At 44.4% G+C, this 23987-nt stretch overlaps 1 protein-coding gene and 1 long non-coding RNA gene across 2 annotated transcripts in view; one reads left to right on the plus strand and one right to left on the minus strand.

Annotated features, from left to right (window-relative positions):
* Positions 1 to 2604, minus strand: part of LOC129135544 (uncharacterized) — a 35946-nt gene extending 33342 nt beyond the window's left edge. Inside the window, exon 1 of the long non-coding RNA XR_008536484.2 lies at positions 2517 to 2604. This is a non-coding gene — a long non-coding RNA (uncharacterized LOC129135544). The remainder of the gene's footprint in view (positions 1 to 2516) is intronic.
* Positions 2363 to 23987, plus strand: part of ARPC1A (actin related protein 2/3 complex subunit 1A) — a 40692-nt gene continuing 19067 nt past the window's right edge. Inside the window, exons 1-4 of the mRNA XM_003318629.6 lie at positions 2363 to 3007; positions 10338 to 10430; positions 15177 to 15281; positions 21271 to 21493. Of these exons, the coding sequence (XP_003318677.1) occupies positions 10367 to 10430; positions 15177 to 15281; positions 21271 to 21493 (392 nt within the window). The 5' untranslated portion in view covers positions 2363 to 3007; positions 10338 to 10366. The remainder of the gene's footprint in view (positions 3008 to 10337; positions 10431 to 15176; positions 15282 to 21270; positions 21494 to 23987) is intronic.

The following is a 23987-nucleotide window of genomic DNA, read 5'->3' on the forward strand; positions in this document are numbered from 1 at the left end:
GAGCTGAGATCACGCCACTGCACTCCAGCCTCGGTGACAGAGCCAGACACTGTCGCATAACAAAACAAAACAAAAAAAATCCTCAAGTGTCAAAATTTTTCTTTTTCTTCAATTACAGAAGAGCCCCGCTTAGAGCTAAGATTCTACCATCTGGAATGACTCATAAAATATGAAGTGGGCCGGGTGTGGTGGCTCACACCTGTAATCCCAGCACTTTGGGAGGCCGAGGCGGGAGGATCATGAGGTCAGGAGTTCGAGACGAGCCTGACCAACATGGTGAAACCTTGTCTCTACTAAAAATACAAAAATCAGCTGTGCATGGTGGCGTGCGCCTATAATCCCAGCTACTCAGGAGCCTGAGGCAGGAGAATCGCTTGAACCTGGGAGGCAGAGGTTGCAGTGAGCCAAGATCGCACTATTGCACTCCAGCCTGGGTGACAGAGTGAGACTCCATCTCAAAAAAAAAAAAAAAAAAAGTGAAATGCATCAAATGGTAAGTTTTGGTTAGGCTAAATTGCAAAATACTATTTCAAATCAGAACCAGAGTTTAATAATAGTAAATATCTGTTATTTTTTTCTGGGGCTAACATTTCTTGTCACTTATCATAAAGTCTGGTATTAATTTGCATGTGTTACTCTCATCTACCCAGATTATAAATTCCATCAAAGCAGTAAGTGTTCCTTGTAAAGAGGTGGGATCTTCATAAGCTCCTCTACATACTTGGGAATTGGTTCAAGTAACTTACAGACACACAAGGAATCCCTGCTTTCCACACCTGCTGTTCCCTTTCCCAAGCTGTCTCTTGGAGGGGGTAATGAATTTACAATGATCTTTCTACACTATCTGCTCGATTACCCTATGACCAAAGACTTTGTAACCACAGGTCAGAGTTAAAATCAGAATTTCAGTGAAGCGATGTTCCATGAACAGCTGGATTCACTAACTCAGTGGTCCCCAATCTTTTTGGCACCAGTGACCGGTTTCATGGAGGACAATTTTTCCACGGAAAAGGGGGCAGGGGCTAGGGGAGAGGGGTGGGGTGGTTTTAGATCATCAGGCATTAGATTCTCATAATGAGCATGCAACCTAGATCCCTCGCATATGCAGTTCACAATAGGGTTCACTTTCCTATGAGACTCTAATGCCCCCACTGATTCGACAGGAGGCAGAGCTCAGGCCGTAATGCCAGAGATGGGGAGCGGTTGTAAATACAGATGACACTTCGTTGGCTCGCCCTGCTCACCTCATGTGCCAATGGGTTCCTAACAGGCAACAGACCAACACCCGTCAGCAGCCAAGGAGTTGGGGAACTCTGCACTAACTCCAAAGAACATAGCGGGTCTGGCAGGGCATGGTGGCTCACGCCTGTAACCCTAGCACTTTGGGAGGCTGAGGCAGGCGGGATCACCTGAAGTCAGGAGTTCGACACCAGCGTCGCCAACATTGCAAAACCCCGTCTGTACTAAAAATACAAAAATTAGCCGGGCATGGTGGCGCGCAGCTGTAGTCCCAGCTACTCGGGAGGCTGAGGCAGGAGAATCGCTTGAACCCGGGAGGCGGAGGTTACAGTGAGCCGAGATCGCGCCACTGCACTCCAGCTTGGGCGACAGAGAAAGGCTCCGTCTCAAAAAGATCACAGCGGGTCTGAAATTGAGAGTTTGACAAGTATACCTACGTAAACCTCACCTTACAATACCAAAGGGAAGGAGACAAGCCCTTGGTTGGTCTGGCATGGCGCGGGGCGGCGGTGGGGGGGGCTCACATCGCTTTGGGAAGCAGAGGCTAGAGGACTGCTTGAGCCCAGGGGTTCAAGACCAGCCTGGACAACATAGGAAAACCTCATCTTTACAAAAAATATAAAAATTAGCCAGGCACAGTGGCTCACACCTGTAATCTGAGGGCTTTGAGAGGCCAAAGAGGGACGATCGCTTGAGCCCAGGAGTTCAAGACCAGCCTAAGCAACACAGCAAGACCCTGTCTCTACCAAAAAATAAAAATTAGCCAGGCGTGGTGGTGTGCACTTGTAGTCCCAGCTCCACGGGGGGCTGAGGCGGGAGGATCGCTTGAGCCCAGGGGTTCCAGGCTGCAGTGAGCTATGATCGCGCCACTGCACTCCAGCCTGGGCTACAGGTCGAGAACCTGTCTAAAAAAAAAGAAAAAGAAAGAAAAAAGAAAAGCTCTCGATTAGCCCCATCTGTGGGGGCTGGGGCTGCTCCAGAATTTCTAGGGTTCAAGGGCAGCAGCCTGGTTGCAGGTGGGGATCAGGGCATTTCTTGGAGGCTGCATCTGCGGAGCAGGCTCTGTCCTCTGTGAATTGGGGGCCTTGCCAAGTTCCCCCAACCCTTTTTTCCCTGCGGCGCCATCTTGGGAGCAGGGAACTGCTTGGGAGCAGGGGATTCTGCCCCAGGAAGGGTCGAGAAAGTTCCTGGGGGGCTTCAGGGGCTTTCCACAGAGGGAGCACGGCGGGGGCGGAGGCTCCCTGCAGGGAGCAGCGCTGAGGTAGACTGGCTCTGACCTTGGCTCTCTGAAGGGAGAAAAACTTAATCGTTCTTCAGGTCCAAGAGCTCCAAAGACCCCCAATCCTCAGTCACTCATCTCCTGACAAAAGACCTTGCGAAACTGCCAAAGCGCCACACTTCGGCTCGCGATTGTGAGGAAATTGGTTGAGGAACGGAGTGGGACGCCCATGCCGCTTCGCCAGCACTTGCCAGGCGTTCCGTGGGGCAGCATCTCCTCTGAAGGGCCGCCGACAGTACCACGCCGATGGAATAGCGTACCCTCCTCCACTGCAGCCTGCCTAACCCCGGACTGCGCGCCCGAGCTGTGCGCATGAGCCGACCGTCCGCGCGGCCGCAACGCGCAGGCGCCGTGTCCACTTCCGTGATCTGTCAGCCGCTCCCTCTGGGCTTCCGTCCTCCGCCCGCGCCCGCCGGAGCCTGTTCGCGTCGACTGCCCAGAGTCCGCGAATCCTCCGCTCCGAGCCCGTCCGGACTCCCCCGATCCCAGGTAACGGCCAGCAGGGGCGAGCGTCTCACCCTGTCGGCCTCTCTTGTCCAGGCCTGGCGCCGGACTTGCCGCGGGGGCAGTGAGACGGGGGCTTAGGCCGCGGGGCCCCGAGGCTGAGGCGCGGCCGGGTCTCCCTGCCGGGGCCTCCTGAGGGGGCGGGGATCCCCTTTCTCCGTGGATCCCCTGCAGCTTTTCTCAGGATGTTCGAGCTCCTAGCCGCCTCCGATGCGCGAATTAACGGCCCCTTCTGCGCCCCCAGGGTCCTACTTGCACCTCTGCTGGGGGCATTTGTCACCGTCTCTAAAATTGTGTCAAGTAGGAGGATCTCCCGTAATCGAGCGACCCGCGGGACTATTCATCTCTTTAGTGTCTAGAGTAGATCCCTGCATACAGTAGGCGCCCATAGGATGTTTGCCTGCTCTCTAGGGCAGCCCTCAATCCTTCGGTTATTGGGGAACCTTCTCGATCTCGAGAAAAACCTTCTCCCGAGTTCTTTTAAGATTTCCCTGCATGAGTACCGCCTTCCCCCAAGTCAAAATTGCACCCTTCTCCGCGCTCTTATTCATTTAGTGGAATCTTTTATGCCAGTCCTGACACCACCACTTTGTTGAGTGATCCTGGGAAGATGCTTCTCTGCGCCTGTTTCCTCATCTGCAATAAAAAGATTCTTACCGTTTTGCTAAGAATCAAGTGAACTTATTTGCATAAATTGCTTAGAATAGTTCCTGGCCGAGAGTAGGTGATCAATAAATATTAGCTATTATTACTGCTTCTGGGCATTCTATGCATATCCGTCTTCCTTTCCTTTTCTACCTCCTCCACTCTCCCCAAACACCAACCCTCCAGACTTGAAGACCAGAATGGTGTCAGCCTTATTTATGTTTCTGGCCCCATCCCGGTATTTACAACACTGCTGGGAACATGATAGGCACTTAATCAGTTATAGCTTAGAATCTTTGATTATAAAGCCATCTGTTCTCCTGCAGCTTTGGAACCTTCTGTCTATGTCAACTCGTAGCTTAAATTGCCGAGATTATCTTACTTCTGCCCTCTCTCCTCAATTTTATCTAGTCTTGTGCTTTCACATAGGGCCTGGGTTTTCAGGTATCTAAAAACAGAGGAGGGGCATCAGTCAGGAAGGTGTTTTTGTCCTGTTAGGGAGTGGGTAACTGTAGTTGTTGTCTTCCTTTTTTTTTTTTTTTTTTTTTTTTCCTGCAGCCTCGACCTCCTGGGCTTAACAGATCCTCCCACCTCAGCCTCCTGAGTAGCTGGGACTACAGGCATGTGCCACCACACTGGGCTAATTTTCATTTATTTTTATTTACTTATTTTTGGAGATAGAGTCTCACTCTGTCACCCAGGCTGGAGTGCAGTGGTGTGATCTCGGCTCACTGCAACGTCTACCTCCTGGGTTCAAGCGATTCTCCTGCCTCAGCCTCCCGAGTAGCTGTGACTACAGGCATGAGCCACTGCGCCTGGCTAATTTTTTTTTTTTTTGTATTTTTTGTAAAGACAGGGTCTCCATATGTGGCCCAAGCTGGTCTGGAGCTCCTAAGCTCAAGCTATCCTCCCACCTCGACCTCCCAAAGTGCTGGGATTTTGGGTGTGAGATACCACACCCAGCTTATATGGCTATTTTCTCCCACAAAGTATTCAGAGATCTTCTGGAGTTCATCTGTTAATCACAGTTAAAGGAAGGGACCATTTCGGAAAACTCCTATTTTGGACGCGGAGTGGTGATACTTTGATCTAGTTGTCTCATCCAATGCTGAAACAAATCCTATATAAAGAAGTTTAAAATGGTCTGCTGGTGAGGCTGGTGCCTGGACTGGAGCCTGTCTGAATGTTGAGGAGGGTGTGGTGACCTTGTTGGAGTACTTGATGTTGCTAGATTGGCTAATGAGAGTGATTAGGAACTAGGTGAATCACGGTCTTGAAAACTGACCCTAAACAGGGGACAGAAATGCCCACTTGTGTGGGCATTTTCAAGCTCCAAAGGAGTAGGGCCAAGAATTTATAGCATATGTCAACGTTTCCAAGCTCAGAGGAAACTAACTGGTGGGTTCTATGGTTGGTTTAAAAGCCTTGGGTTGGCCAGGTGCAGTGGCTCACGCCTGTAATCCCAACACTTTGAGAGGCTGAGGCGGGTGGATCACCAAGGTCAGGAGTTTGAGACCAGCCTGACCAACATGGAGAAACCCCGTCTCTACTAAAATACAAAATTAGCCAGGCATGGTGGCATGTGCCTGTAATCCCAGCTACTCGGGAGGCTGAGGCTGGAGAATCGCTTGAACCCGGGAGACGGAGGTTGCGGTGAGCTGAGATCGCACCATTTCACTCCAGCCTAGGCAACAAGAGCAAAACTCCATTTAAAAAATAGAAAAGCCTTGGGTCAAAGGGAGAAAGGGAACCTGCTGGCATGTATTTCAGGCTAGGCTCTGTACTACTTGCTTTCACATGTCTCATTTAATTCTCCTTGTGATCTCAGTGGTATATCCACTTTACAGAAGAAAAAAATGAGATTTAGAGATATCAAGTGACTTGCCCAGGGTTTCATAGCTAGTGTGTGTCAAAAGCCAGGGTTCAAACCCAGCCTCGGCTTCAGAGCCCATGGCTAGCCATACATCAGAATGACTCTGTACTCAGTGATAGATAAAGAAAAGGGGTGGGGGCCGGGCACGGTGGCTCATGCTTGCAATCTTAACACTTTGGGAGGCTGAAGTGGGCAGATCACTTGAGCCCAGGAGTTTGAGACCAGCCTGGACAACATAGGGAGACCCCTGTCTTTACAAAAAATTAAAAAATTAGCAGGGCATAGTGATGCATGCCTGTGGTCCCAGCTACTCAGGAGGCTAAAGTGGGAGGATGGCTTGACCCTGGGAAGCCGAGGTTGCAGTGAACTGAGATCACACCACTGCAGTCCAGCCTGGGTGACAGAGCAAGACCTTGTCTGAGAAAAAAACTCAGAGAGAGAGAAAAGGGATGAGGGGGGAGGGAGGGAGGAAAAGAAAAGGGATGAGGGGCAGGGCGCGGTGGCTCACGCCTGTAATCCCAGCACTTTGGGAGGCCGAGGCAGGCGGATCACGAGGTCAGGATATCGAGACCATCCTGGCTAACACGGTGAAACCCCATCTCTACTAAAAATACAAAAAAATTGGCTGGGCGTGGTGGCGGGCCCCTGTAGTCCCAGCTACTCGGGAGGCTGAGGCAGGAGAATGGCGTGAACCCGGGAGGCAGAGTTTGCAGTGAGCCGAGATCGTGCCGCTGTACTCCAGCCTGGGCGACAGAGCGAGACTCTGTCTCAAAAAAAAAAAGAAAGAAAAGAAAGAAAAGGGATGAGGAGTTCCTGGCATTTTTATTTGTCCCCTTTTCTCCCTCTCTAGCTCTATTAAGACAAAGCTTTTCAGATTTCACTTAAACATTAACCATAGTTTAGAAATTATAATTATCACCCTATGACAGAAGGTGCCCTTTCTTGGTACATAATTCAAGCTATTAGGAATTTCTTCTGCATTCACTGGGTTTCATGAATGCAAGCGGTGTTTGCTAGGTGCATTCTAAATTTGACAAACATGAGTGTTGTCTTGGCCTGCAGACTTAAAATAGCCACCTGATTATAAAAGAAGTACAGGTCTTAAGTGTATGTCCAAATATGGAACCTGAATGATATGGCAAAATTAGAAATGCAATTTTAGAAGTAATTACACTGTTGTGTAAATGGCCACCTCTTTTGAAGTCTTTGCTACATTGCTTATAAAACACTGAGTTGAACATGAGAAAGCCTTTTGTCTGCAGCTGTACTTTTCAACTGGACATGAACCATGTACTTTTATGGCACGTAGATATTCACATCAAATTTCTGATTTGCAGACCGATTTTATTTTTAGTTAACAAATAAGCTTATCAAATGTGGCTTTTGAACTAAAGCGCTTTTAATTAAGGAGTTATAACAGCATGTTATTTTGAGTAGCTGTTACTAAAATCTGTTGTGATGGAACAATTTGGAGTGAGCATCTGATATCAGAGATAAAGAGAGAAGCATGCAGTGAGCATCTGGAAGTTCTTGTAAAAAAAAAAACAAATTAAACATTCTCGTTTGAATGCATTTAAAATTTTTTTAAATTGCCAATTCCTAAACTTTTTCTTTGTTAGTTGTAGTTTGCTTTCTCGACTGTATAAAAGAAAAAAGTAATGACTTAACTATCTTCACTCTTAGAATAGAATATGAAATGCTAGCATTTCTCTGCCAGTTCAAGGTATCAGATGTTTTTTATTTAAAGTTGCACTTACCTTTGGGTTCCCCCCCCTTTTTGTTTGTTTGTTTGTTTTGTTTTGATACAGAGTCTCACTCTGTCACCTAGGCTGCAGTGCACTGGCACCATCTTGGCTCACTGCAACCTCCGCCTCCCATGTTCAAGAGATTCTTGTGCCTCAGCCTCCTGAGTAGCTGGAATTACAGGTGCCTGCCACCATGCCCGTCTGATTTTTGTATTTTTAGTAGAGATAGGGTTTCGCCATGTTGGCCAGGCTGGTCTCGAACTCCCGACCTCAGGTGATCCGCCCACCTCGGCCTCCCAAAGTGCTGGGATTACAGGCTTGAGCCACCATGCCTGGCCTGGGTTCCTTTACAATTAGCAGAGGTGCTGCTTCTGCTTTCTGAGACTGATTTCTGCTTTGTCAGCTGAACTTTCATTGTTCACTTTACAACCTTCTAGTGGCCCTTCCATTCATTTCCTGCTTGCATCAGAATTCATATCTCACATTTCAGCCTCCACCCAAGGTTAACATGACACATACTTACGTGTGTTGAAACTTGAGTTTATTGTGAGGGTGCCTCCTGGAAATGATAAAGTTGGGGGTAGAGGAAGGCTGGCTGCTTTTTGAAAAATGTTCCCATTTCAGTTAATGGTTGCTTCTTCAAGTGTATCTAGATTTGGGTACCTATAAAATAGAGAATTTTTAATTTAATGTTTTTCAGATTCCTGCTTTTCATTTAGTTACAATTAAAAGTTTAAAAAGTATTATCACAAACGCCTACATACTCTTTGCCTAGATTCACCAGTTAGCATTTTGCCACATTCACATTCTATATATTTTCTGTCCTGAACTATTGAAAATAAGTTACAGTGGCTGGGCACGGTGACTCATGCCTGTAATCCCAGCACTTTGGGAGGCTGAGGCAGGTGGATCACTTGAGCCCAGTCAGAGCAGCCTGGGCAACATGGTGAAACCCCATCTCTACAAAAATTACCTGGGCTTGGTGGTGCATGCTTGTAGCCACAGCTACTCAGGAGGCTGAGGTGGGAGGATCACTTGAGGCCAGAAGACGGAGGCTGCAGTGAGCATAGATTGCACCACTGCCCTCCAAACCTGGGCGAGAGAGCAAGACCCTATCTCCCCTGCCCCCCACCCAAAAAAAGAAAAGAAGTTACAGAAGACATCATGATACTTCATCCCTGAACACTTCATCATTATCTTTGTCTCCTAAGAGCTAGGACATTCTCCTATCTAATGGCAATACCGTTATCACACCTAAGAAAATGAAAATAACTCCATATGTAATATCTAGTTTAAATTGTAATTTTCCCTGTTATACAAAATACATCTTTTCTGCCCATTTTTTAAAATGTGGATTATGGGCCAGGCACGGTGGCTCACACCTGTAATCTCAGCACTTTGGGAGGCTGAGGAGGGCGGGTCACTTGAGGCCAGGTGTTCAAGACCAGCCTGGCCAACATGGTGAAAGTCCATCTCTACTAAAAATACAAAAATTAGCTGGGCCTGGTGGTTCACACTTGTAATCCCAGCTACTCAGGAGGCTGAGGCAGGAGGATCACCTGAGTCCAGGAAGTGGAGGTTGCAGTGAGCTGAGATGGTGCCACTGTACTCCAGTCTGGGCAACAGAGTGAGACTCTGTCTCAAAAAAAAGAAATTATATTATAATCAACTTTCACTTATCAAATTTGGTCTTCATAGCTCTCTAGAACAGTTCTCATCCTGCCTCCATATTGCCTTTTTGGAATAGTCCAGGCCAGTTCTATAGAATGGCACACACCCTGGCTTTAACTGTTTATTTCCTCCTTGTGTTGCTTGACTAGTTCCTTTACCCTTTATTTCTTGTAAACTGAAAATTAGATCTGAATCTTGATTGGATTTAGAGTAAATATGTTTGGCATAGAGACTTCATTGGTAGGTTGACCATATTCCCAGGTTTCTCCAGGATAGCCCTGTGACCTGTTGTGTTGGCATAATTATTATTTATTTTTGCTCTCAGAAGTGTTCTGGTTTGGATGGTACGTTAAGTCACTATTTATAAGTGATGATGTGTACTTCATGTGGACTGCCATCAGGAGGCCCATCCAGTTAGATTGATCCACTATTTATAACGTGGTGATTGCCAGATTTCTTCAACGTAAAGGCATCTTTTTCTCTTTGTAGTTAGTAAGCAATCTGTGGGATGATAATTTGAGACTAGGAATATCCTGTACCCATGGTTTAAGAGTCCATTGACGACCCTGAACAGAATAAATTCCACATTAGTTGTTACAATGCTAGATTTATTCAGATGGTTAAGTTTTGACAATGAGATAGATTTTTTTTTTTTTTTTTTTTTGAGACAGAGTCTCACGGTGTCGCCCAGGCTGGAGTGCAGTGGCGCGACGTCGGCTCACTGCAAGCTCCACCTCCCAGGTTCGCCATTCTCCTGTCTCGGCCTCCCAAGTAGCTGGGACTACAGGCGCCCGCTACCACGCCCGGCTAATTTTTTGTATTTTTAGTAGAGATGGGGTTTCACCGTGTTAGCCAGGATGGTCTGGATCGCCTGACCTTGTGACCTGCCTGCCTTGGCCTCCCAAAGAAAGTGCTGGGATTAGAGGTGTGACCACCATGCCCGGCCCTTTTTTTTTTTTTTTTTTTTTTTTGAGACAGAGTCTCGCTCTGTCGCCCAGGCTGGAGTGCAGTGGCATGATCTTGGCTCACTGCAACCTCTGCCTCCTGGATGCAAGCAATTCTCCTGCCTCAGCCTCCCGAGTAGCTGGAACTAGAGGCGTGTGCCACCACGCCCAGCTAATTTTTGTATTTTTAGTAGAAACTGGGTTTCACCAGGTTGGCCAGGCTGGTCTTGAACTCCTGACCTCGTGATCCACCTGCCTTGGCCTCCCAAAGTGCTAGGATTACAAGCGTGAGCCACCGTGCCTGGCCAGATTATTTTTTAATGGGAGGACAATGTTTTATTTATTTCCGAACATCTTAAGATCCTCAGGCAACTTAAACATTGGTTACTTGCCTTTTCCCTATTGTACAAAATGCTTTTTGTTGTTGTTCATTGCAGCTTTCTCTCCTTTGAAAACACTAAGAATAATGTCACTGCATCAGTTTTTACTAGAGCCAATCACCTGTCATGCCTGGAACAGGGATCGTACTCGTAAGTATTTTATTAACTTTGCTTTTGTATTTTGGTACCTTTGGTACATTTCATCTTTAGACACATTTAGGGCTCACATATCTCAGTATCACATGTGCAAAGAACATACATCTATTATATACATTCAGAAGGGAACTAAGTCAGTCCTTTGGTTTACAGATAGATAAACTGAGGCCCAGAGTGAAGGAAGGGCTTTGCAGAGGTTATATACCAAGTTCACATTTAGTCAGAGCACTAGGACCTAGAATAAGCTGTTTCAGAGACAAGTGGTTTGCTCCTGAGCTACTCAGAGCATTATTAACTAGTATTTACTATGTTATTCATAGTCAGCTTGAGTTTCTAGTTTTCTAGCTCCAGCAAACTAGAAAGGGATGGAGAATGCACTTAGAAGTAGGCACAGTTCAGCAAGCAAAGTGACAGATAATATAACAAGATGAGGCTGGGTGCAGTGGCTCCTGCCTGTAATCCCAGCACTTTGGGAGGCCAAGGCAGGCAAATATCTTGAGCTCAAGAGTTCAAGACCAACCTGAGCAACATGGGGAAACCCTGTCTCTATGAAAAAAAATAGAAAAACTGTGTGTGTGTGTACACACACACACACACACACATGTTTTTTTTTTTTTTTTGAGACAGAGTCTCGCTTTGTCACAAGGCTGAGCATGGAGGCTCATGTCTGTAATCCCAGCACTTTGGGAGACCAAGGTGGGCAGATCATTTGAGGTCAGGAGTTCGAGATCAGCCTGGCCAACATGGTGAAACCCCATCGCTACTAAAAATAAATAAAATTAACCAGGTGTGGTGGTACCTGCCTGTAATCCCAGCTACTCAGGAGGCTGTGGCAGGAAAATCGCTTGAACCCGGGAGGCAGAGGTTGCAGTGATCTGAGATTGTGCCTCTGTACTCCAGCCTGGGTGACAGGGCAAGACTCTCTTTCTCAAAAAAAAAAATAATAACAATAATTAAATAATAAAAATACAGAAAGAGCAGGATTGGGGAGAAAAATTCCAATTTCGCTTATTTTTCTTTTGTTGCTTGTACTTCTGCTGTTGTATCAAAGAAACCATTGCATAATCCAGGATCACAACAATGTGTGCCTATGCCTGTGTTTCCTTCTAAGAGTCTTAAAGCTTTAGTCCTTTTATGTAGGACTTTGGTCCATTTTGAGTTAATTTTTGTGTATCCTGTAAGATAGGGTTCCTTTTGTATGTAGATATCCAGTTTTCATTTTTTTCTTCTTTTTTTCTGTGTTTATTTATTCATTTATTTATTGAGACAGAGTCTTGCTCTGTCATCCAAGCTGGAGTGCAGTGGTGCAATCTCGGCTTACTGCAACCTCCGCCTCCCAGGTTCAAGTGATTATCATGTCTGAGCCTCCCAAGAAGCTGTGATTACATGCATGCGCCACCACACCTGGCTAATATTTTTTTTTTTGAGACGCAGTTCGCTCTGTCGCCCAGGCTGGAGTGCAGTGGCGCAATCCTGGCCCACTGCAAGCTCCGCCTCCGGGGTTCACACCATTCTCCTGCCTCAGCCTCCCGAGTAGCTGGGACTACAGGCACCAGCCACCGTGCTCGGCTAATTTTTTTTGTATTTTTAGTAGAGACAGGGTTTCACCTGTTAGCCAGGATGGTCTCAATCTCCTGACCTCGTGATCTGCCTGCCTCGGCCTCCCAAAGTGCTGGGATTACAGGTGTAAGCCACTGCGCCCGGCCCACACCTGGCTAATTTTTGTATTTTCAGTAGAGACAGGGATGCGCTATGTCACCCAGACTGGCCTCGAACTCCTGGCCTCCAGCAATCCACCTACCTTGACCTCCCGAAGTGCTGGGATATACTTAGTGGGCATGAGCCACCACACCGGCCAAGATAATCGAGTTTTTCCTGCACCTTTTGTTGAAAACTATCCTCTCTGTTTTATTGCCTTGGCCCCCTTTTTGAAAATCAACTGACTGTAAAGATGAGAGTTTATTTCTGGACTCTCAATTCTATTCCATTGTTCTTTATGTTTATCCTAATTTCAGGACCAGTCTGTCTTGATTACTATAGCTTGGTGGTAAGTTTTGAAATCAAGAAGTGTAAGTTCCAACTTTGTTCTTTTCAAGATTATTTTGGTTATTGTGTCGCTTGCATTTCCATATGAATTTTAGGATCAGTTTGTTAATTTCTTTTAAGACGTCAGCTGAGATTTTGACAGATTACTTTGAATCTGTAGATTCACCATCTTTTTAAAGCATTTCAGGGCTGGGCGTGGTGGCTCATACCTGTAATCCCAGCACTTTGGGAGGCCAAGGCAGGCAGATCACGAGGTCAGGAGATCAAGACCATCCTGGCTAACACAGTGAAACTCCATCTCTATTAAAAATACAAAAAATTAGCCGGGTGTGGTGGCGGGCGCCTGTAGTCCCAGTTACTCGGGAGGCTGAGGCAGGAGAATGGCGTGAACCTGGGAGGCGGAGCTTGCAGTGAGCCGAGATTGTGCCACCGCACTCTAGCCTCGGCAACAGAGTGAGACTCAGTCTCAAAAAAGAAAGAAAAAAAGCCTCTGTATTGGGTAGTTGAAAATGTATAACCTAGCAGGACAGTGAATTTAGAGCATGTGTTTTGTGATCATCTCACAGAGCTTCATAGCCAACTTTCCTATATCTTCTGTTTCCACTTTCCCATCTAATAATAGGCTTTTGGAGTATTTCCAATTATTTTTAATACAGATGCAAGCTATCATTGTCCTCATTTAAACTACTTGATAAATTCAGCATATTAAGTCAACATTTTTTGTGACATTGTAATTTGAAATTTATAACATTTTCCAGGTTTAAATTTGGACTTGGCTTTTGAAATCTCTATATACATGTGAGAAAGTTAGAGAAATATATAACTATTTACCAGAAAGCACTCTTAAGTCCTTAGGATTTTATAGCTAGATATTTACCTAGTTCCACAGTTTTATCTGTAAAGCAGATAGATGTAGCTTTCCTAAGGAGGGTAGGATAGTGAGTGTAGGTGGGGACTATTAATGACTGGCCTAAAGTTTGGATCATAGGTCTTAATTTTTTTTTTTTTTTTTTTTTTTTGAGACAGGGTCTCACTCTGTCACCCAGGCTGGAGTGCAGTGACGTGATCTCAGCCCAAAATGCAGCCTCTGCCTCCTACGATCAAGCGATTCTCCTGCCTCAGCCTCCCAAGTAGCTGGGACTACAGGCGCGTGCCACCAGGCCTGGCTAATTTTTGTATTTTTAGCAGAGACGGGGTTTCCCCGTGTTGGCCAGGCTGGTCTCGAACTCCTGATCACAGGTGATCTGCCTGCCTCAACCTCCCAAAGTGCTGGGATTACAGGCGTGAGCCACCACGCCTGGCCCATAGATCCTAATTTTAATTTTAAGAAACCAATAAAAAGAAAGAGGGGCTGGGCATCGTGGCTCATGCCTGTAATCCTAGTGCTTTGGGAGGCCAAGGCAGGAGAATTGCTTGAGGCCAGGAGTTCAAGACCAGCATAGGCAACATAGTGAGACCCTGTCTCTACTAAAAATAAAAATTAAATTCAATAAAAAAAAAAAACAACAGAGGAACTGGAAGGGGTAAAAAAAGATACATGAATACAGGTCTAGTATCCCTTATCTGAAATGCCTGGGACCAGAATTTTCTGGACTTACGATTTGGGGGATATTTGCATAATATATACGATTTGAGCACTGAAAATTTGAAATCCAGCTAAGCCCGGTGGCTCATGCTGGTAATCCCAGCACCTTGGGAGGCCAAGGCAGGCAGATTACCTGAGGTCGGGAGTTTGAAACCAGCCTGACCAACATGGAGAAACCCTGTCTCTACTAAAAATACAAAATTAGCTGGGCGTGGTGGCGCATGCCTGTAATCCCAGCTACTTCCGAGGCTAAGGCAGGAGAATCGCTTGAACCTGGGAGGCGGAGGTTGCAGTAAACCAAGATCGCGCCATTGCACTCCAGCCTGGGCAACGAGAGCAAAACTCTATCTCAAAAAAGAAAAAAATGAAAATCTGAAATCCAAAATGTTCCAGAGAGCATTGCGTTTGAGCATGACCTTTTGAGTGTCATGTTGATACTCAAAAAGTTTTGGATTTGGGAGCATGTCAGATTTCAGCTTTTCAGATTAGGGATGCTCAACCTGTATGAGTTTTTAAAAAGTCCATTTTGTGTATTATATTTTGGATTAGTTCAGGAAATTACTCTTGAAAACAAAGTATTGTGATTTATATTGGCTTTATTGTAAAGGAGAATTTCAATATAGTTTATCAGCAGAATCAATTTTTTTAATATAAACTAGTGGTTCCAGCCTGGGTCCATGATAGCAGTAATGGAAGTCCATAACCTATTTTCAGTGTTTCAAAAAGACCAACAGAAATTTAGATTTAGCTCTAATAATATTGCACAGGTGAATGAAACTGTCAAACATTTTTACCCTGATCTAAAGTTATTTTAGCTAAGTATACTAACATTGTTTATTTTTCGCTGGTTAGAATCATTAATTGACAGTTGTACGTGTCTCTGGGAAAATGAATTTTAATCTTAGTTTTCCTGTAAAGCATTATAAAATACAGGGTCCAAGTAAAGGTTAAAAAAAAATGGAATTATTCAGAGGTGAATTTGGGAACTACTTTTTCAAAAGTTTTTCTTCTCCTTACTATAGTCTGCTTTTAAAACAACTGTGACATGTCCCCTTTTTGGTGACAATTACAAGTTCAGGTGTTAACTGTTGTTTGACTTGTGTCTCCAGAGATTGCCCTCAGTCCCAATAATCACGAAGTGCACATCTATAAGAAGAACGGGAGCCAGTGGGTGAAAGCTCATGAACTCAAGGAGCACAATGGACACATCACAGGTAAAGGAAGATAGCCATGAGCTTAGTGTGATATTTCCAAATCAGGCACTCTTCCTTTTAGATAAAGAGCCTAATAAACCCAGGTGGCCATAATTTTTTTTTTTTTTTTTTTTTGAGAAGGAGTATCACTCTTTCGCCCAGGCTGGAGTGCAATGGCGCAATCTCGGCTCACTGCAACCTCCATCTCCTGGGTTCAAGTAATTTTCCTGCCTCAGCTTCCTGAGTAGCTGGGATTACAGGCGCGCGCCACTATGCCTGGCTAATTTTTTTATTTTTAGTAGAGATAGGTTTCACCATGTTGGTCAAGCTGGTCTCGAACCCCTGACCTCGTGATCCGCCTGCCTCGGCCTCCCAATGTGCTGGGATTACAGGAGTGAGCTACCGCACCCGGCCCGTAATATTTAAAGTCATGCAGCACTTACTGAATTTCCTTAAAATTTTAGAGAAAATACTATAATGATCTCAGTTGTTAAGTGCTTCTTGTGGCCCCAGCTGGTACCCAGCACTCTACCGTTGCTATGGAAAGCACTGAACCTACCCTGAGGACTAAAGAGCTAAAATTAGGAGATGAGACGTGAAATTGAAAGCTAGATAACATGAAAATGTAGACAACACGAAAACGTGCGCCAAACTATTTCCAAGTGTCTTCCAAAAGTTTCCTTTGTGTTTTTAGGGTAAGGAAGACTTTCCAGAATATTGAAAAGAACAAAGTAATATAATAAACACCCATATCAGATAATCGCCACCAGAATTACCAACTTTTTCCCTGTGCCAGGAAGTAATTTCTTTTCCTGTATCAGGAAACTTAAGGAAAAAGGATGTAATAATAAGGAATATTATTCTTGATGATGGTAAAGTCACCTCTCACCAGCAGTCCTATTCCTCTCCCCCGGAAGGCAGACTATAATTTGCTATGACACCATTCCAGTCCTTTTTTAATACATTTACATACATACATATTCATAAACAAGCTTAGGCCAAGCACAGTGGCTTACACCTGTAATCCCAGCACTTTGGGAGGCTGAGGCGGGAGGATCGCTTGAACCCAGGAATCCAAGACTAGCCTGGGCAACATAATGAGACCCCCCATTAGCACGGTGTGGTGGCATGCACCTGTGGTCCCAGCTACTTGTGAGGCTCAAGTGGGAGGACCACTTGAGACAAGATCAAGGCTGCAGTGAGCTGTGATCACACCACTGCACTCCAGCCTGGGTGACACAGCAAGACCCTCATCTCAAAAAAAAGAAAAAAGAGAAAACAATCTTTAGGACTATTGATTAGTATTTTTTTGAAGCTACATAAATGGCATGATACTATGCATCTCCGGCAGCCTGCTTTTGCATTCATGATTGTTTCTGAGATCCATCTATGTTGCTGTCTAGATCAAGTTTATTCCTTTTAACCACTCTTTAGCATTTTATACCTCATTTATTTACTCCTTCCTCCACTGAAGAACATTTAGGTTGTTTCAATTTTTCCATATTACATGAAAGTGCTGAATAGGCATCCCTTGATTTCTGTACGTATGTGTGAATGTTTGTAGATGGTAGATGTGTTAATACCACAGGGTATGCATATCTGCAGTGTTGCCAGGCCTCATCAGATTGCTATCATTCCCACCTGTCCTGTATGAGAGTGCTCGTTTTCCCACACCCTGCCACATACTTGAGATGGGAAGACTGAAGAATGCATGAAAGGTTCATCCATTGCTTCTGTAAGTTGTATTTTCCTGATTCATGGAAAAGTTGAGATACTTTCAGACGTGTATTAGCCATGAGAGTTTTTCTTCCTTGTGACTGTCCTGTTCATAAATCCTGATCATTTTTTCATTGAGTTTTTGTCTTTTTTCTGTTTTTGTTTGTTTGTTTGTTTGTTTGTTTGTTTTGAGATGGAGTGTCATTCTGTCGTCTAGGCTGGAATGGAGTGGTACAGTCTTGGCTGACTGCAGCCTCTGCCTTCCAGGTTCAAGCAATTCTCCCGCCTCAGCCTCCCGAGTTGCTGGGATTACAGGTGCCTGCCACAATGCCCAGCTAATTTTTGTATTTTTAGTAGATGTGGGATTTCACCACATTGGACAGGCTGGTCTCGAGCTCCTGACATCAAGTGATCTGCCTGCCTTGGCCTCCCAAAGTGTTGGGATTACAGGTGTGACCCTTTTTTTTCTTTTAGACAGGGTCTTGCTCTGTTGCCCAGTCACCCAGGCTAGAAGGATCATGGCTCACTACAGCCTCAACCTCTTGGGCTCAAGTGATCCTCCCATCTCAGCCTCCCCAGGAGCTGGTACTAAAGGTGTGCGCCAGCACACCCGGCTAATTTTTTTGTAAAGATAGATTTCACCATGTCGCCCAGGCTGATTTTTTATTCTTTTAGTTGGACTCTGCAATTTTACCTCTAATCACCTAAAATACTGATAAGCTTAGAGATATCCTTACCCAAATGAGAGAACTTAGCATGTTTTGCTATTCTACATCCTTTACAGAAGTTGTCCTGCATTCTTCAGCAATAACTCATGACCACCCTTGCTTTGACCAGTGATTTGTAAATAATGCTCTTGAGCACCAGTAGCTGAGTATATTTCCAAAGCAGCACCAAAGACAGCGTTTCTATTTTTGTTGCTGTTCCTTTCCCACAACCTTATTTCTATTAGGTTTGGCCTATTTTCTTAAGTTCCTTTGCCAATGGCCTCATAGCCTAAGAATAAGAATACTCATATTTTAAATTGGAATTTTAGGCCGGGTGCGGTGGCTCACACCTGTAATCCCAACACTTTAGGAGGCTGAGGTGGGTGGATCACCTGAGGTCGGGAGTTTGAGACCAACCTGGCCAACATGGTGAAACCCTGTCTCTACTAAAAATACAAAAATTAGCCAGGCGTGGTGGCAAGCACCTGTAATCCCAGCTACTCGGGAGGCTGAGACATGAGAATCGCTTGAACCCGGGAGGCAGAGGTTGCAGTGAGCTGAGATGGCGCCACTGCACTCCAGCCTGGGGTATACAGCAAGACTCTGTCTCCAAAAAAATAAAAAATTAGGCTGGGTGCAGTGGCTCAAGCCTGTAATCCCAGCCCTTTGGGAGGCTGAGGCGGGCTGATCACCTGAGGTCGGGAGTTTGAGACCAGCGTGACCAACATGGAGAAACCCCATTTCTACTAAAAATACACAAAATTAGCTGGGTGTGGTGGCACACGCCTGTAATCCCAGCTACTCAGGAGGCTGAGGCAGGAGAATTGCTTGAACCTGGGAGGCGGAGATTACGGTGAGCCGAGATTGTGCCATTGCACGCCAGCCTGGACAATAAGAGCAAAACTCTGTCTCAAAAAAAAAAAAAAATTAATTGGAATTTTAGAATTTAAAAGGAAATACTTGTAAATGAGAAAAGGCAAAGATGAAAGACCAAAGAAATCACCAAAAATGTGAAATATTTAGTTATGTGTTTTTTTCCCTCTACTTCTCTTTTGGGGTCCTTTGAACTTGGGCCTGTTTTCTGTCTAGCTGCTCACATGGCATTTTTTAGATCTGAAATAACTTGTTGGAAAAATCTAAATATAACTCTGGGGCAGGAGATCAAGGATCAGACATATTTTCTCAGAAAGATAGTAATTTTAGGGGAAAAAAATATTTTCTGAAGCATTCTAGAAGAAAAAACTAGTCCATACTACAAAGAAAAGAAGTGTGGCAAACATCAGGGATATCAGAGTTCTGAGGTTTTATTCTTTTGTATTAAATATTTTTAAGAAACATGTTTTGTTACCATGGAAAATTTTAAACAGATTTTTTAAAAAGTGGAATAGTATAATGAGCCTTTTATACCCATCACCTGCATTCCACGATTATCAAGTAACAGCCAATCTTATTCTTCTCAATTCACTTTCTCCTTTCCTGTACTAATTTGAAGCACATCCCAGACATTATATTGTTTCATATTTCAGTTTGCATCTCTAAAAGATAATGATTTTTCTTTTTAATAATAATAAATATTGATCAGGCTTACACCTGTAATCCCAGTGCTTTGGGAGGCTGAGGCAGGCAGATCACTTGAGCCCTGGAGTTCAAGACCAGCCTGGGCAACATGGTGAAACCCCATCTCTACAAAAAATTAGCCAGGCATGGTGGCTTGCACCTGTAGTCCCAGCTACTCAGGAGGCTGAGGTAGGAGGATTTCATGAGCCTGGAAGGTTGAGGCTGCAGTGAGCTATGATCACACCACTGCACTCCAGTCTGGGTGATAAAGTGAGACCCTGTCTCAAAAAAAAAAAATCTAATAAAGAGGACAGCAAGCAAAATTATCTTGTAATGAATAAATAAAATAAACATCACTTAGAACACAGTCTCATATTTTCTTCCCTTCAGTGGTACAAAAAATTGAGCTGACATTTCATGTGGGTAAATGAATGAATAAACTAAACTCTTCATACTACTTTTTTTTTTTTTTTTTTTTTTGAGACAGTCTCGCTGTGTCACCCAGGCTGGAGTGTAGTGGTGCGATCTCGGCTCACTGTAAGCTCCGCCTCCCGGGTTCACACCATTCTCCTGCCTCAGCCTCCTAAGTAGCTGGGACTACACGCGCCTGTCACCACGCCCGGCTAATTTTTTCCATTTTTAATAGGGACAGGGTTTCACCGTGTTAGCCAGGATAGTCTCGATCTCCTAACCTCGTGATCCGCCTGCCTCGGCCTCCCAAAGAGCCACCGCGCCCGGCCTAACTCTTCAGTCACTATGACTTATGGGTAATTGAGGCTCAGAGGTATATTTGTCTTTTTTCCATATAAATGTCAAGAATGCTAATTATTAATTTTTAAAGAGAGATCTGTAATAAATATTTATTAGTAATATTTCTGTACTTTTTAATGTGAAATTATATTTATAGAAAATACCTCATCAAGGCCAGGCACTGTGGCTCATGCCTGTAATCCCAGCACTTTGGAGGCTGAGGCAGGCAGATTGCCTGAAGTCAGGAGTTCGAGACCAGCCTGGTCAACATGGTGAAACCCCGTCTCTACTAAAAATACAAAAATTAGCCGGGCATGGTGGCATCCGCCTGTAATCCCAGCTACTCGGGAGGCTGAGGCAGGAGAATCGCTTGAACCCGGGAGGCGGAGGTTGCAGTGAGCTGAGATCGTGCCATTGTACTCCACCCTGGGCTGCAAGAGTGAAACTCCATCTCAAAAAAAAAAAAAGAAAGAAAAGAAAAGAAAATACCTCATCAATAAGTGTTAAATGAGTCATGGTGAATTTTGCTCTTGGTATATAAGAAACTGACCTTGAGTCTTGGTATACGAGAAACTGACCTTGACTTTGGGATTCTTCACAGAGGTACCAGATAAGTAAAGTCTCATCAAATAAGAAAAATAAACCTTACATTCAGATACATATTTAGGTATCTTCCTGGTTTAGATGCAAAGAAACAAGGATTCTTTCACAGGACCTGCATCATGTAGAAAAGGTTTTCAGTATGGTTCAACTGGCAGTGACTTTCAGAAGAATATATGATGAATCACAATATATAGTTCCCCCTCTTTACACTAAAGATTATTTTTATTTACCCTGTATGCTGTTTTAGTTGAATGCCATGTAGCAGACTGTTGGTTAATATCATAGAATGAGGTGTGTTAATGAATACAGTTATTTTCACACACACAAAAATCTAATAAAGAGGAAAGAAAGAAGTAATGAATCTTCAGATCTTTAGAAGTCTTAGAAATGTGTGAATGGGTGGAAAGAAGGCCCCGTTTAGTTTTGTAAAGTCTGTAATTATAAAACAGCTCTTCTACATGACCTCATAGACAATCCCGAGTCCCAGACGCTTTGCAGAGAAGCATCCTTGCCTTTCCTTAAGGCGGTGATCAGGACATAGATAGTGGGAAGGATGTGCCTGGGAGGAAGGTCCCAAGACCACGTCTCATCCTGGCATGCCAGTGCCACCCACCTGCCTGTGCCGCAGTTGTTTGTCATTGACTGGGCAAAGCAGATGACCCACGTCTCACTTGCAGGTATTGACTGGGCTCCCAAGAGCGACCGCATTGTCACTTGTGGGGCAGACCGCAATGCCTATGTCTGGAGTCAGAAAGATGGTGTTTGGAAGCCAACCCTGGTGATCCTGAGAATTAATCGCGCAGCTACTTTTGTGAAGTGGTCCCCCCTAGAGAACAAATTTGCTGTGGGAAGTGGAGCACGACTCATTTCTGTTTGTTACTTTGAGTCTGAAAATGACTGGTGAGTGACATCTGAATTTTTTCTATCCCTCTCTATAGAATTTACATTTGCACTGCTGTGTGAGGGCTCACCATAACTCCAGTTTTTCTCATCCGTAGTTGTGTGGTTTTTTCTCTGAAATTCTCGATTCTGTCTGAGCATTTTCCCTTCTCATGTGCGTGTTCAGTTAAATCGCACGTTTTTTATATTAACATAGAGCTATTGTGTCCATGTTCTGATCGCCTAACTTGTTTCTTCTGCAAGATGCTACTACTGTTCTCACTCTATACTGCGCAAATTGCTGTTTTCTTATTCTCATTTACAAATAATAACATTGAAAGAGTCTCCATTCCCTGAGGAATATTTTTTTCTTTTTTTTTCCACAGGATATTTATGTAGGATTCCTACAGATAACAATGTTCTTTTTTTTTTTTTTTTTTTTTTTTTTTTTTGAGACAGAGTCTTACTCTGTTGCCCAGGCTGGATGGAGCGCAGTGGCACGATCATGGCTCACTGCAATGTCCGCCCCCTGGTTCAAGCAATTCTCCTGCCTCAGCCTCCTGAGTAGCTGGGATTACAGTCACCTGCCATCGTGCCCGGCTAATTTTTGTAGTTTTAGTAGAGACAAGGTTTCACCATCTTGGCCAGGCTGGTCATGAACTCCTGACCTCATGATCCACCGCCTCGGCCTCCCAAAGTGCTGGGATTACAGGTGTGAGCCACCACGCCTGGTCAATGTTCCTTCTTTAAAGCTTATTTGCCAACCAAATCTCTGTCTTGGTGTAATATTTTACTTGTTTAAACTGTTGAAGTCAAAACTCACCAGAATCTTAGAAGTCTAATCAGCTATTGCACATTTTTAAAATTACTTCTTGCTGACCCAGTCAAAACACAGGTTTATTTTATGGCCAAAACTTATTTTAACTACTACTTCCTGTTTGTTTTGATAAGGAAACAATTATTCTCCAGCCTGGCCAAGATGGTGAAACCCCATCTCTACTAAAAATACAAAAATTAGCCAGGCACAGTGGCAGGTACCTGTAATCCCACCTACTTGGGAGGAAGCAGGAGAATCACTTGAACTCGGGGGGCAGAGGTTGCAGTGAGCCAAGATCGTGCCACTGCACTCCAGCCTGGGCGGCAAAGTGAAACTCCATCTCAAAAAAAAAAAAATTATTTTTCTATCTGGCATGTGTTCAGCATGACTGGTAAATATCCTTCAACGTAAAGTTGTCATTTAGTACTAAACTGGCAGTGTTTGTGTTTCTACTAAAAATAGCAGAGTACACATGACTCTTTGTAGCTGTTTTGTTATTTGTATTCTGCTGAAATTGAAAGAAGGGGATTATCATGTTACCTTTGTAATTTAGTAAAACTTCAGAAATGTTATTCTTCAAAAAGAGATTGGGAATTTGCGGTAAAATTGAGTTATGGGCCGGGTACAGTGGCTCATGCCTGTAACCCCAGCACTTTGGGAGGCCGAGGCAGGTGGATCACCTGAGGTCAGGAGTTCGAGACCAGCCTGACCAACACGGATAAACCCTGTCTCTACTAAAAATACAAAAAAATTAACAGGGTGTGGTGGCGCATGCCTGTAATCCCAGCTACCTGGGAGGCTGAGGCAGGAGAATCTCTTGAACCCAGTAGGCAGAGGTTGCGGTGAGCCGAGATCACGCCATTGCACTCCAGCCTGGGCATCAAGAGTGAAACTCCGTCTCAAAAAAAAAAAAAAAAAAATGAGTTACGAATTTGAAACATACATTTTTCTTTCAAATGTGAAATCAAGGCTAACAAAATGTTACCTGCTAGAAACTATTTGGAAGTTTCATTGTAATGAGATAGGAAACTAACTTCATTAATATTCTCTCAAGGCTAAACTTTATGTCAGCTGGTACTCCTTGCAATCTTACAAATTTCTACAGGAAACTTTTCTTCCAAGTTAAGCTTCAACCTCAGTAATTGTTTACATTTTTATTCGTTGAGAATTAGTGTCAAGTATAGGTAAATTGGACTTTATTATGGTACAAGGTATTGTCTTTGAACAAGCTGTATGTTTAGGGCAGTTTCTCAGCTGTAGAACAATTATTTCATATTTCATAGGAGTACTTTAAAACAACTTCTCAGAAGTTTATAATTCAGCCATATGAACTAATTATTTTGCTTGCCATCTTTTCCTTAATTAAAAAAATTACATTATAAAGGCCAGGCACGGTAGCTCACGCCTGCAATCCCAGCACTTTGCGAGGCCAAGGCAGGCGGATCACGAAGTCAAGAGTTCGAAACCATCCTGGCCAACATGGAGAAACCCCATCTCTACTAAAAATACAAAATATTAGCCAGGTGTGGTGGTGCATGCCTATAATCCCAGCTACTTGGGAGTCTGAGGCAGGAGAATCGCTTGAACCAGGGAGGTAGAGGTTGCAGTGAGCCGAGACCATGCCACTGCACTCCAGCCTGGGCAACAGAGCAAGACTCTGTCTCAAAAAATATATATACATTATGAAACAATTCAAAA

Source organism: Pan troglodytes, chromosome 6, assembly GCF_028858775.2.
Source record: "Pan troglodytes isolate AG18354 chromosome 6, NHGRI_mPanTro3-v2.0_pri, whole genome shotgun sequence".
NCBI classification, from domain to species: Eukaryota; Metazoa; Chordata; class Mammalia; order Primates; family Hominidae; genus Pan; species Pan troglodytes.